The 13,116-nt window shown below is 57.1% G+C and overlaps 2 protein-coding genes across 12 annotated transcripts in view; both read right to left on the bottom strand.

Annotated features, from left to right (window-relative positions):
* Positions 1 to 723: 723 nt before the first annotated feature.
* Pik3r2 (phosphoinositide-3-kinase regulatory subunit 2) lies at positions 724 to 9,268 on the bottom strand. 4 transcript variants are annotated; one of them, XM_076914281.1, is made up of 17 exons: positions 7,162 to 7,627; positions 5,558 to 5,559; positions 5,300 to 5,371; positions 5,067 to 5,184; positions 4,839 to 4,889; positions 4,620 to 4,751; positions 4,314 to 4,512; positions 3,770 to 3,855; positions 3,529 to 3,637; positions 3,331 to 3,429; positions 3,070 to 3,250; positions 2,860 to 2,985; positions 2,394 to 2,536; positions 2,125 to 2,301; positions 1,878 to 1,949; positions 1,596 to 1,766; positions 1,119 to 1,440 (listed from the first exon to the last, which is right to left on the bottom strand). In XM_076914281.1, the coding sequence occupies exons 1-17, from the start codon at positions 7,481 to 7,483 to the stop codon at positions 1,233 to 1,235; spliced, it is 2,268 nt and encodes a 755-aa protein (XP_076770396.1). In that variant the 5' UTR covers positions 7,484 to 7,627; the 3' UTR covers positions 1,119 to 1,232. The 4 variants fall into 4 exon arrangements, with proteins under 4 accessions (XP_034376763.1, XP_034376764.1, XP_076770396.1 ...); XM_034520872.2 differs by lacking the exons at positions 5,300 to 5,371; positions 5,558 to 5,559 and adding an exon at positions 9,133 to 9,268 and having other exon boundaries at positions 724 to 1,440; positions 5,067 to 5,159; positions 7,162 to 7,866; XM_034520873.2 differs by lacking the exons at positions 4,839 to 4,889; positions 5,300 to 5,371; positions 5,558 to 5,559 and adding an exon at positions 9,133 to 9,268 and having other exon boundaries at positions 724 to 1,440; positions 5,067 to 5,159; positions 7,162 to 7,866.
* Positions 9,269 to 10,867: 1,599 nt separating this feature from the next.
* Mast3 (microtubule associated serine/threonine kinase 3) overlaps positions 10,868 to 13,116 on the bottom strand; it is a 28,207-nt gene continuing 25,958 nt past the window's right edge. For 7 of the 8 annotated variants that reach the window (XM_076914274.1, XM_076914275.1, XM_076914279.1 and 4 more), the window contains one exon: positions 12,045 to 12,709. In XM_076914274.1, coding sequence (XP_076770389.1) covers positions 12,186 to 12,709 — 524 coding nt within the window. In that variant the 3' untranslated portion in view covers positions 12,045 to 12,185. Of the gene's footprint in view, positions 12,710 to 13,116 lie in introns of all 8 variants that reach the window. The other variant, XM_076914278.1, reaches the window with a different exon arrangement.

Raw genomic sequence — 13,116 nt, 5'->3', positions numbered from 1 at the left:
TACCGGAGTCCTGCCCCAAGCACAGGTAACATTTGTTTCCTCTTATGTTGATTTGTGTCTCTCTAGCTAATGAGCTTGTGATTCCGCCTCAGCTTCCCAGGATCTGGGATCACAAGGTGCCATTTGTTTTAGGTCACCCGCAGGATGCAGCATGGACCAAGGTCAACTGAACCCACAGGGTAGTGGGTCAAGAATGGGCTCTGTCCGTTCGTTCCTGTCCTGGCTGAGTCCAAAGGCACTCTCAGATGATGCAGTGTCACAGGCTGGTGCAGACTGGAGGGGGATGGGGGCACTCAGTGACGTACTCCTGAGCACAAGTCTTGATGTGTTCCTACCCCAGGGCAGGACTATTAGGTTTCTCAGTTTTGCTAATTAACACAGGTCCTGGGGTCTTGTCAGCAGGTGCTTAGCCTCTCCTCACAATTAGGGGAGCCTAGGGACAGGAGACACCCGCCTGGATAGCTGGGAAGTTGTCGACACCTCTCTTCCCAATGAGGAAGTTGGGAACCATAAGGGCGTCACTTGAGGGCACAGCTGGTTTCTGCCTGAGCACCCTGGAGCTGAGGCACCAGAAGAGGGGCTTTCATGGGTTCGGGGTTCCCTGGCAAGCCAGGATATGAGGGGCAAGGCCAAGTTGCACCGCTGTGTTGCATGACCACAGACAAGCCAAGGTCTGTCGTTCATAACAGAGGTTAGGAATTCCAGTCCCCAAAGACACTCAGCCAACTGGTACAGTGTTTCATATTCGTATCAATAAACGTACCGTACAAAACCCGCTGCCCATCAGCCCTGGGCAGGTATGGGGTCCAGTGAGCAGGGACACACCCAGGACCCTGTCCCAAAGGGGAGGCAATTGCACAGTCAGAACAGCGCAGGGCCTGGGCGAGGGCCAGAGTTTGTATTTAGCCCTCCAGAGGGGCGAGCTTATCGGCAGCTGCGGGGTAACCCCGTGACTGGTTTCACTTCGACCTTAAAAGGGGAAGTTGGGGTCCGCGGGGCGGGTCCCGCCCGGCCCCGAGTGTCCAGGCCTGAATTCCTGGAAACCACCTAGTGCAGTTCCTTTCTAACCCCGGGGATATGGCTTGAAAAACTCGGGGCGCTCAGGCCAGTGGCCCCCGCAGCCTCTGTAAACATGGCAGGCGCAGCGGGAGGGACGGCCTCCTGCGCGTGTTCACCAGGGGAGGGGATTTGGAGACAGAGACATGGACAGGGAGGCAGGCGAGGCGGGTTGCTCAGCGCGTTGCAGGTGGCGGGCCAGGCCCGGGGGCACGCACAGGGTGTGCGAGGGTGACGGTGAGTGCGTCATTGTGCTGCACGAGCGATGCGTGCTGGTAGTGCAGCACCAGCTCCTTCAGGGACCCATACAGGTTATAGGGCTCTGCAAAGCCGAAGCCGGTGGCTGTGCGATAGATGACACAGTGCTTCGTGTCGCCGTCCACCCTGTATGGCCAAAATAGTAGTTCAGAAGAGAAGCCATATCTGCCTCTCCACGAAACCTGCTCGTGCCCCTCTTCCTTGCCAAGCTCAACCCGGCCCAGAACACCGTGGGCTCGAAACACAAATGACTCAACCCCAGCCAATAGCCCAGCACTCACACAACGGAGCATGCGTAACAGCCCCGCTGGCTGCTCTCCCGGATGAGGAAGGTCCCATCTCGTTTGCCACTCAGCATCTCCTCCGCCTGTGTGCGGTTGATCTTGCCCACGTACCATGTACGCTCCTCGTGGTGGGGGAGGGCGTCCTCATCCTCCATCAGTGAATACTGGCTGTAGGGTGAAGCAAGAAAGGAGCCACTGCCTGGCTCTCATCCTCCAACACCAACGCAAGTACCCCACCCTTTAGGAAGTCCTTTTTGCCCCTTGCAGCACGTCACTCACTCCTCAGTCTCATTCTTGATTCCCAGCCATTCGTTGATCTTCCTCTGTCGGGCACCTTTCTGGGTGAGCCACCTGACAGAGGAAAGGTAAGTGAGCACCACTTCGTGGTGCACTGAGGTAAACCAGAGTGGGTTCCAAGTGCACTATCTCTGGCGGCCCAAGGGGGCGCCTGGAACCTGGTGGTTTACCCGGCGCTTCAGTGATGCGCACGAGCGCCCCCTGGCGAGCAGGAGAGGGTGCGACTCACACAAGGTACTGGTCCCTGATCTTCCGCAGCTGCATGAGATCAGGCTTGAGGCTGTTCATGCGCTTGTCGATCTCGCGGTTGTCCGAGGCCTGTGCCCTTAGATCCTGCTCCAGCTTCGTGCGGCTTTCATGTATCTCCGCGATTCGAGACTTGAGTCGCTCCGAGTTCAGCAGGATCCTGAGGAAAGGGGGCAGGGTGAACGCCCATGCACCCTCCAAATCCCATCTGCACTTGAGACCAGGGAGGAGGCACAGGAGGAGCCCGCGTACCTCTGCATCTCCTTCTCATTGCCCTCTCGCCGGAAGCGTTCCAAATACTCCTTGCTGCACTTCTCCTGGGTCTGACCCTGTTCTTCGAAGATCTTGATGGTCTCATTGAAGGCCTCTATGGCTGTCCGCTTCATCTGAAGCTCCTGGGGGTGGGGTGGATCTCAGTTACGCCCAAGTCCCTAAAGTTGATCATTAGGAACGAAGGGTAATTCTGCTCTGTCTCCTTCACTGGGAACAACAGTCCAATACTGCTGGCCCAGTGAACTCTGACTCGGCCTACAAATCTCACCCTTCAAACCCACCCTTCCTTCATAGCCATTTTTGGGACTCCAGAACCTGTACCTCTAAGAACCACTGGACGGAAATGGCGTGTAGCACTGAGTGCTGGGGGGAGGGGCACTCACTGGCTTGGACCAGCCCTCTGCACCTCAGCCCTCCCCTCCCCCCATGTGCAGAGCCCAGGTACCTGGGAGGTCCGTGTGTATTCTTCATATAACTGGTCGTATTCGCGGCTCTTGTCCTGGTACTGCTGGTGGTAGACCTTGAGCTGGGCGCCCACAGCCTCTACGCTGTCCTCCTTCACCACCTGGTCCTGGACCCCACAACACACCATGAGTGCTTTCCCTCCCAAACCCAGGCCCGGCCAAGGCCCACGCACCCCCAGCGCACAACACACTTGTTGGTACTTGGACACAGGGTAAAGAAGACGCGTGTCCAGCTTGGCGTTGTACTGGGCCAGTGACTCGTGGCGGTAGTGGGAGATGAGTTCTACCACAGAGCAGAAGGTAAGCGGCTCTGAGAAGCCATAGTGACCGTCCCGGTGGAAGACTTTGATCAGTTTGTTGTTCCCGCCTTTCCTGTATGCAGGGGTGGGGTCATTATCCTGGGAAGCCTCCCCACCCGAGCCCCCAGCCCCACTGCCCAGGCCCGGCCCTACCTGAGGGTGAGCGTGTACTCTCCTTGGATCTTGCTGGATGCATCTCGGACTAAGAAGGTACCGTCAGGTGTGTCCCGGAGCCTCTCATTCACCTCTTCCCTGGGGAATGGGCATGGAGCCACTGACATGTCTGTCCTCCTCCACTCCACTCCCCACGCACATGAAACTCATCTTTGCTGCAGAAAAAAAAAAACCTACCTGGAGATGTCCCCCCAGTACCACTCTGCATCCTGAAGCGAGGGCGGGTTCCCTCCATTGGCCAGGGCTGCTGGTGCTGGCTTTGCCTTAGAGGGTTTAGGTGGCAGTGCTGGGGGACAGAAAAACACACGTGTATTACACACCAAGTGTATACTGCTGCTGCAAAAACCATGCACACGTTAAGTACTAACTGAATATGACGCTGGTTGTAGACTTGCCCATCAATGAGAACGGGAGTCACCTGGGGGGGCGGCGTCTTGCTCCTCCACGTGCTCCTGCACCAGCCTCTCTAGCAGCAGCACGGGGAAGTCGGGTACAGACTCACTCCTAGGGGCAAGTGGGGGTGTCAAGGCCTGGGAGTGACAGCTGCGCCATGTGTGAGAAGTTGGGGCAGCAGGTGTGGAACATAATTGGCAGGGTGGGAAGACAGGTGCGACAAGGCCTGTGCAATAGGAGCTCCAAGAGGAAAACAGGAAGTAAAACCGTGCCCATGTGCAGGCTTGACGGACCCTCTCTGCTTGTAGCCCTCTCACTTTAGCCCCCGGAACTCAGATCCACCCCACAGTGAAAGCCCTGCTCCCTTTGGCTTAGACCCAGTCTTTCTGCCTTAGAAAGAGGCTATCCCTGGTTCTGCCTATCTTAAAGACCCCAAAGCTTTTGGTCCTGCCTGGCTCCTCCCATCCAGGAAAACTTTTCCCCTCCCATCAATTCTGGGACCCTCCCTGCCCACACAGTGATGACCACACCCACCAAGCCACACCTCCTCACGGGCTCTGCCCACTCACCCATCACCCTCGCCCCCTGGCGGAGGTGCACGCAGCAGCAGCGGCCCAAAGGCACTGGCCAGAGCATGGATGGCTGTAGATGGCGAGGGCGCTCTGCGGGCCACGCGGCCCAGGTGCTGCAGCAGGAACCGCAGCGTGAGCGCCTGGTGCAGGGGCAGCGTTGGGGGTTCCAGCACCAGCCCCACAGGCCCCGTAACCTCTGCAGGCAGAGGCAGAGACAGACAGACAGAGCCGGTCAGCCAGGCCAGTGATCACCCAGGTATCCACCCCTTGGTCCCTTGCCCACCCTGCTCTGTCAGGCTTTACCCCGCAGCGCCCGGTATGCCTCTGCTGCAGCCTCAGGGGTCACCACAGCTGAAGGCAATGCCAGCAGGAAGCCCTTAACAGCATCGTACAAGGTGGTGCGGTCCCACTGCTCCAAGTCACTCAGGGACCAGTCTGCAGGTATGGCAAAGTGTCACAGCCCAGCCTGGTAAATGTGCCTGCCCCTCCCATCACCAGGGGAAAGTAAGCAGAACCCCTGACCTGTCCGTGGTGCGGGCAGCTCCGGCCTACTGTAGCATTCACTGTCCAGCTCTGGGAGAAGGGGACTCATGTGACCAGCATACATAACATAAGGCTCAGGACACCTCCCCACTGGGAGTCACCCTTTCCCACAGGCAACAAGGAAACCCATAGCATCCCATCTCTGCCTGCCCATGAACAGACCAGGATAGAACCCCCACCCCAACAAGCAGTCAGGCTGGACCTCACCTGCTTGCTCAATGGCTTCTACCAGCTTCACCAGAATCGGGGGAGCAGGGTCAGGTGGGGAGAACTGCTCTGCCAGCTCTGACAGTACGTGGCCTGGAAGGAAGGGACAGGGTGAGCCCTCATGCCCTGTATGCCTGCTGGACTCTGTGCAGCCGCCCAGCTTGGGAACCCAGGGCCACAGGGAGTGCTGTGTCAGTGCGGGTTATTTCTGAAGTTTCCCACAAGGAATCCGCAAGCCCAGGACAGTGGGGTACACAAAGGACGTTAAAAACAAGGTGTGGGAGTGGACATCCAGCACTCCAGCACTCAGGGGTTGAAGACAGGAGGATGGCTGGTTTCAGGTCAGCCTGGGTTACACAGACCTGTCCCCCAAAGCAAAAGAGGTAGCAGTGCAGCAGACAGCTTCTGTGTGAGGCTGGAACCGGCAGAGAAGCAAACGCCAGCCCTCTTCACTTGAAATACCTGGCTTCTACACACATATCCGATTGCACCTCTGTGGTTTGTAATGATTTCGTGTGGCAGCAAGTGAAGCTCATACAGGTTTTGGCCCTACTATGATCAGTGTGCAGCCCTGACCGCAGAGATCACCATCTCTGGGCTTTACACTTCAAAGAAAATCGCCAGATTGTAGTATCTTTTTGTTTTTGATTTTATTTTGAGACAGAGTCTCAGTATATAGATCAGGCTGGCCTGGAACTCACAAAGATCCTCCTGCCTCTGCCTCCTAGAGTGCTGGGCTTAAAGGCCTGGGCCACCAAGTCTGAGGCTCTTTTGTTTGGCTCTGAATCGGAGTCCTGCTATGTAGCCCTGGCGGCCTCAAACCCAAAGCAATTCTCTGGCTGGCACTGCAAGCAACCCTCCACCTGGCTTCCACCCTCCCCCACCCCAGCCTCCAGGGCCAGCCTCCTCCCAGTAATGCCTGGTTCCTAGGCAGAGCCTTTTATGCACAGGTGTCTGCCTGGCCCTACCATCTGGGTTGGCTCTGGCCCTCGGCAGGGATGCCCTGGCATGCAGCAGAGGCAAGCCAGGGCGTGCGGGGCCTCTCTGAGTTGTATGAAAAAAAAAGAAAGAAAGAAAGAAAGAAAGAAAGAAAGAAAGAAAGAGGAAAAGAAACACACCCCCCTCCCCAACCCACAGGAGGGGAGAGGAGGTGGACAGCCCCCTGACAGCCGGGGAGGGAGGGTACAACAGCCAGGGACCCCAATGCCAAAGGGAGCCCCACTGGTAAAAGCCTCACCCCCTTTGAGATGCAGGGGAGTACTGAGGAGTTGGCTGAGTGGTTCCAGGTGGTTCTTCAGGACCTGGAGGTGCAGCCTTTGCTGGCGGGGAAACTGAGCCTGCAGAGGGCCGCCCTCAGCCCTGAAGGTTTGAGGGTGAGGCGGGGCATGAGAAGTGGCTGGACCTTGGCCAGCCTGGGGAGGGAGGCGGCTGTTACTGGGGCAGCCACAGGCTCTGGCTGTGAGCCCGGATGGGCTGGGGCCCTGCAGCTCCCAGGGCCTGGGCTCTGGGGACGCCAGATGCTGCGTGGCCTGAGCCAACCTCCCAGGCCTCAGCTGTACTGCAAATCCACCTCAAGTGAGGGGCTCCAGCTATGTAACTGTGTGCACTGGGCATCGAAGCCACATAGCTAGCCCCAGAACTCTCTGTGATCCTCCTGCCTCAGCCATCCCAGTGCAGGGATTACTGGCATGTACCACCACGTCTGGCTGCCTGATTGTCTTCAACAGGTTTGTGGGGCCCTGGCCTCCCAGTGTGTTGCACGCCAGGGCCAGACAGCCCACTTTTTCTATGATTATGGCTCACTAAGAACAGGATTGGAGGCTCACAGAGAACCTGCCTGCAGCTTGCTGGAGGCCTCTGAATCCTACAGAACACTTCCCCAGTTGGGTCTGCACTCCCTGGCTGCTTCCTGAACCGGCCTCTGGGCCTTTGCAGGAGCTCTGTGCCTGGAGGGCCTGTGCCCTCAGCTCCTCACCACTCATCACCAGAGTGACACATTCTCGCTTCCTGAACAAGGACCAGGACCTGGCTCTGGGACCACAGAACAGACTGAAGGTCTGAGAGGACAGGTTCCTTTTCCAAGGTGTCTGCTCACCTGACTCAGAAGGTCCATCCAAGGGCCTGGCGGGCAACGGACGGGGTCCCCGTGGGCGGGGGCCTGGTCGAGCCAGAGCCACGGGTCCTAGGAACTCCACATACGTTCCAGGGAAGTCCCCTCGCTGTCGGGTGCGCTCGTTGAAGCCAGGCATCCAGCCCACGCTGTGTGGGCAGCGCTCTCCTCCATCAGCCACACCCAGTGCCTGCAGGGCCGCCCGGCTCACCACCAGGAGGTCACCAGGGAGCAGCTCCAGGTCCTCAGGCCGCTCCCGGCGGAATGGGTACACAGCCCTGTACTGGAAGCCCTCAGCACCTGCCATGGCTGGGCCTGGGGGTCTGGACAGTCAGGTGGCTCCCGGAGGCTCCCGGGGCCCCATGGGCTGGTGCGGCTGTGTGGTGGCTTGCAAACCTCTACTTCCAGAAGTCACAGGCAACCTGGGGGATGCGCATGCCTAGCTGGCCATTACCACAAGCCACTTGTCACAGAGGCCACCATTTAGTCACCTGTGCAATGCTGTTTCTGCTGTTTTCTCAAATCATTTGGCTTGTGTCCCCCACCAGGTGGTCAAGCTGGGATAGGTGGATTACTCCTTCATTAGCGGGGCTGTGGGTGCTCAAGCTTGCTGGCTCTTCAGGGTGTGCCTGACACCAGATGAGGGAACCCAGACAACAGGCTGTTACCATGCTCAGACAGGGACACCACCTAGAGGACATGGAGAAGGCAGAGTGAGCCAGGCCAGAATCCCCCAGTGACCTTGGGGCTGGCCCCTGTCCCACCGCTGACCAGTCTCCCGTCTGAGAGCCCACACTAACAGCCTTCGGGGTGCTGGGAGCTGAATGCTTTGCTGTCCCCACTAGGGTTGAGGGAACCGAAGTTCAGAGCTCTCTGAAGGACCCCACTCATCAGGAGGAAGCCAACTACAGATGCACCCGATTTCAAGGTAGGAACAAAGACAGTGACCACATGGCCAGTTCGACTTGGGGCTAGTGGGGGACCCCAAGAAGGGGTTGAACACCTGAGCAGTGGACATGGCCAGCAAGTTATGGCCTGGGAGGGCATCCAAGGAAACAGAAACCTTGGTTCTGGCAGGGGAGGGATAGACAGGGTGCAGTGGTGTCCCCAGTTTGCCTCAGTCTGGGGTTCTCTGGTGATGCAAGAAAGGGGAGGTGTCAAGAAGAACCATGGTCACCTTAGTGCCACAGGAGGATGGGGACAGGAGCTGGACACCACCACATTGGGTCCTAGCCTGGGTCCCCATTCCAGCCTGCAGTTCGGTACTCTGTGCATCCTCCTGAAGGACCAAGGACCGAGGGTGACAGGTCCCCATATAGGGACAGGACAATGCATAGACAGATTGGTTCCTGCAAAGCCTGATGGTGAAAGACGCCTGCCTAGGATGCACGGTGGCTTTCAGAAAGGAGACATCAAATAGGCGTGTGTCGTGCCAAGGGGAGGGTCTGGGCTTCATCCCCAGATCTCGGGGATCCGGTGCAGGTGTCCTAAAGGGATTTAGGGCTTCATGGTCCAGAGTATCCAGCATGACTCACTGTCCGGCCTCTTGTGGCCTGCATGTTATAGGTAGGGAAACTGAGGGTCGGAGAGGCCTCTCCTAAGAAAGCCACCCGTCCACCCGACACCCCCCCCCCCAGTGCCGAGCACGTCTGCACACCATGGGGGAAGGGTATCGCGGAACCCCCAATGCAAAAGGAGGGGCCTACGGTGCAGGCATAATCTGCGTGCTCACACAGACGAGCCTCTAGATCCTCGTGCACCCCGAAGACCCCCCCGGACGACGGAAGTGGCCGGATCCGGGGTCGTGCCCCGAAGCTCTCCGCCCCGTTGCGGGCGGGGACCTCCCGGCCTTAGTCCGTCTCTACCCCGCAGGCTGCACAGCCCCACGCTCGGCTCGGTGCCCGGTTCTGCGTGGCCCCCACGCTCCTCGGATCCTCGCCACCGCCATCGACTCACCTACTCCGGCCGCCGTCGCCACCACCACGACCGCCGTCGCCGCAGCCGCGGGATCCCTGCGTCAGCCGCCGTCGCCGCGGTTCTAAGCCTTCGGGCCCGCCCCCAGGCGGAAATAGCCGAGCGCACTCGGGTCGGGAGGGCGGTCCTTTCACCCCATACGAGGCGGAGCCCGAAGAGTGAGGCACGCGGGTCTGCTTCCGGAAACTGCCGAACGTTCTCCCGCGGGAATGGTTGGCTTCTTGTTTGCCACGAGACAGCCGAGGCTGGCCGGAAACAGCCGAGCGCAACCGATTCCAGAGAGCGCTCACAGGGTTGTCGGCTTGGCCCGGAGGCGGTCGAGGGCTTATGAAAACACTGGAAAGTGAGAGTAGGAAACGCTTTCGGTCCGAAGCTGGACTCGGTAGGAATTGAGACTCTGAGATACCTGAACCATTCCGGAAATAGCTGAACGTGCTACAGCAGGTTTTTGGTTTTTTTTTTTTTTTTTTTTTTTTTTTACGAAGTCTTGAACCTGCAAGACCGAGGAGGGTTTCTGGAAGGAATCGAACGACCTCGAATACAGATCTTGGGAGTTGTCGGAGGCCTCCGACAGCTTCCGGAAATTGCCGAAGCACGTCCCGTTCCACTGGACGAGATTGGCAGCTGCACCCTCAATAGAGAGCTGCTGGTGGGAGGAATGGAAGGAGAAGGCACTGCCATGGCAACCCTGGGCGTCCGGAAACAGCCGAAGCGTCTCCGGCCCAATCGGCGCGAGAATGCGGCTTATCGGAGTCCGGAAGCGAGATTGTTTCCGGAAATATCGACAGACGCTGGCAGCTGGGGCCGTACGGCCGCAAAGAGAGAGAAAGAACCAGAGAGAATGAGAACCGGAAGTAACCGAGCTTGTTCGGCTGATTTCCGAGGGATTTATTATTTATTTTAGCTCAGCTCAAAGACTAGAGTAGAAACTGGGACGGGGTTGCAGCGAGAGTTCAGCAGTTAAGAGTGCTCACGGCTCTTGCACAGGATCCAGGTTCAGTAAATTACAGCCGCTTGTAACCCGACACCTCTTTTGGTGTCTCTGGGACTTGCAGGCAAGTGGTAAACATACACCTTAAGTAAACTTTAAAGGAAAATATAGAAAGATGGGCTAATTGAAAGATTAAATTATTTGTTTGAGACGGGGTCTTACTGTTTGTACAACATGCTGGAATTAAAAGCAAGTGCTATCACGACCAGGTTTTGGGGGCTTTTGTAAGATTTATTTTTGTGTTTCGCTTCCATGTACATCTGTGCGCCTTGTGTGTACCTGGTGTCTGTGGAAGTTAGAAGAGACATTTTATGCCCTAGAACTTGAGTTACAGAAGGCTGTGAGCTGCCATGCGGGTGCTGGGAATAGAACCTGGGTCCTCTAGAAGAGCAGTCGGTGCTTTTATTCGATCCATCCTTTGGCTTTATTATTTTTTGAGACAGGGTCTAGTTATGAGCCCAGGCTGTCTTTGAACTCATGATCCTTCTGCTTCAGTGCCCCACCCTCCCCCAAATAGGACTACAGGTGTATGCAGCCGTGCCATTTTAGAGATAAGATTTTGTCCCGTTGCTCTGTCTAGTCAGGATCCCAGCCATCGAGGTAGCTGGGATTCAGCCTGGCTTGGATTAAGTGTTTAAGCAAACCCCTATACAAAATTCACCTTAGATGCTGCTGAGCCGATAGTTGTTCCCCACCCCTAGCCACTCACAAATGCACACACCAAGATCAGATGTCATTCTGGGCTTTATTTGACACCAGCTCCAAGATGGGGGAGGGCCTACTCATGCACAGCCTTGGTCTCTCCCAGCAGACCTACTGGCTGGGAGTCAGGGAGGGTGCAGAGGGTTTGAGTGCCTGCAAATTCCCCTCATGGAGTGTCACTGGCAATCCACTAGATGGCTGCTAGATCACATAGCATTATGGGGACAGCCTGGGCTACCCCATGGCCATGCACACGGTAGGGCCCCAGGAGATCCTGTCCTGAGCCAGGAATTTTACTGGGCCGTTGTGGGACAAGCTTCTGGCCTTGGCGACCTCAGCTGCTTGGATCACACAAAACTAGGGGGGAATTTAGGTATGTCAGTGCACACAAAGTGTGCAAGTCACTGGGGTTAGTCCTGTAAACATAGCAGCACAGGCACAGAATGAGAAAGACACTCCTCCAGAGTTACACAGCATAGTTGGGGTCCACACTCGGTCCTCTGGCACTCAAAGGACATCACATTATGGTCCCAGGCTCACCATGCTGGACCTCGCACATGGGACTCTGGGCATTGGTTTTATGGTGCAGAGCTGTTGGTGGTCAGGCATGGTCCTCACTTGGCTACACAAGTGCTTTGTCCCATCCCTGCTGTGGTCACCTTTCCCACCTTGATGGCCCTTGGGTTTGTCAGTTACTTCCTGCAAGGTGTATGGGCTATTCTGCCTTAAACCAGAGCATTTCCCATCCCCCAAGCCTCTCCTGTGTTCCCACCTTCCCCTAAACTGAAGCAGGCAGGATCACAGGCAAAGCAGAGTAAAGACAGTCTGAGGAGAGCTATTCAGACACAGAAGGTAGTCTTCTGAGTGTAGCCTGCCACTGAACTGGTAGTCGTCCTGCTTTAGGGTGTAGCTTCCAAATCCTGTCCGAACTCAGCAGGGACCAGCTTTTGTGTGCCTTGAAGTGGGTCTTGGGTTGGGAATGGGATGGACAGACAGACAGACACACACACACACAACACATACACTTGGAAAGAACAGTGGACAAACCAGAAAGCACATAAGTCCAAAGTGCTTCACCGTGGCCCAGAGAACAGTGTAGGCTGTCCTCCAGGAGCTAAGGACAAGACAGTAGGAGTCCACCAGGGGGCCAGCCTGGCTATTGCTTATAAAAAGTAATAAATTAGTCGCGAGGGCTTGCTATTTACAAGTCACTGGCACCCCCATCCCAGCCTTTCCTGGGAGGGGGGCACCCTCCAGCCGAGTCCCAGGCTGATGGTTGCACCCCATCTAGGTGTGACTTGGTGAAGAGGGTAGCTCCCTGAGGAACTTCAGCCAGAGGTGGTCAGTCTTTTCTTGCTGGTCCTGGGGTTCCAGACGTGGTCTCTGCACCCTGCACAGCGATCTTCGGCACCGCGCGAGGTGGCCCAGGCTCCTCGTCGAAGCTCACCTCCTGCACCGCCTCCTGCTTCTTGAAGGAGTCCCGGCGCTCCGACAGATGCAGCCTCCTCATGACTACCAGCTCGGCCTCTGCTCCCCGGCCGTGCCGGCCTCCGTCCCCATCCAGCCTCTCACTGGTGCCCAGGCCCAGCTTGTCGGCCGACTGGCCCCTACGCAGCCTAGGGGACCGTGCGGGTATGGGGATGTGGCCCGGAAGGGGCGACGGTGAGCGTGGCGGGGGCGGGGGCACTGGCGGGCAGGCCAGCGGAGATGGAGGGATACTGCTTGTGGACTTGCGGCGGCCGCTCTTGTGACGAGGTGGTCCGAGCTTGGCCGCTAGGCCATGCAGTGAGCTGGGACGGGTGTGGCCAGTGGCTGGAGATGCAGGGCTGCTGGAGCTTGGGGACACACTGGGTGGGGATGCTGTGTCTGTGGGCAACAGGAATTGGTCAGTGTCCGGCTCCTAGAGGTAGAGCCTGGACCGACCAAACTGGCACTGCCCATGCCCTTCAGTGTTGCCACCCGCCACATAGGGAGTCTCCTTGGCCTCTCTTTAGTGAACTCTTACTCATTCATCAAAGCCAGGCCTCATTTACCCCCTCCTCCCAGAAACCTCTGCCTCCTCTTTCCATAGTCTGACTGTTCCCGAGCTGAGTCTGACAGTGAACACAAGGCCACCAAGCCATCCACTCAGCTCAAGCACAGGCTATGCATGGCTCCTTAGTGACTGTTATCACAGGTATGCACATATGTGTGTGTGTATATATGTATGTGTATATATATATATATTTTAGTGACTGTTATCACAGGTATGCACATATATGTATGTGTACATA

The sequence above is a fragment of the Arvicanthis niloticus genome, chromosome 16, assembly GCF_011762505.2.
Source record: "Arvicanthis niloticus isolate mArvNil1 chromosome 16, mArvNil1.pat.X, whole genome shotgun sequence".
NCBI classification, from domain to species: Eukaryota; Metazoa; Chordata; class Mammalia; order Rodentia; family Muridae; genus Arvicanthis; species Arvicanthis niloticus.
This window is presented reverse-complemented; position numbering and strand designations above follow the sequence as displayed.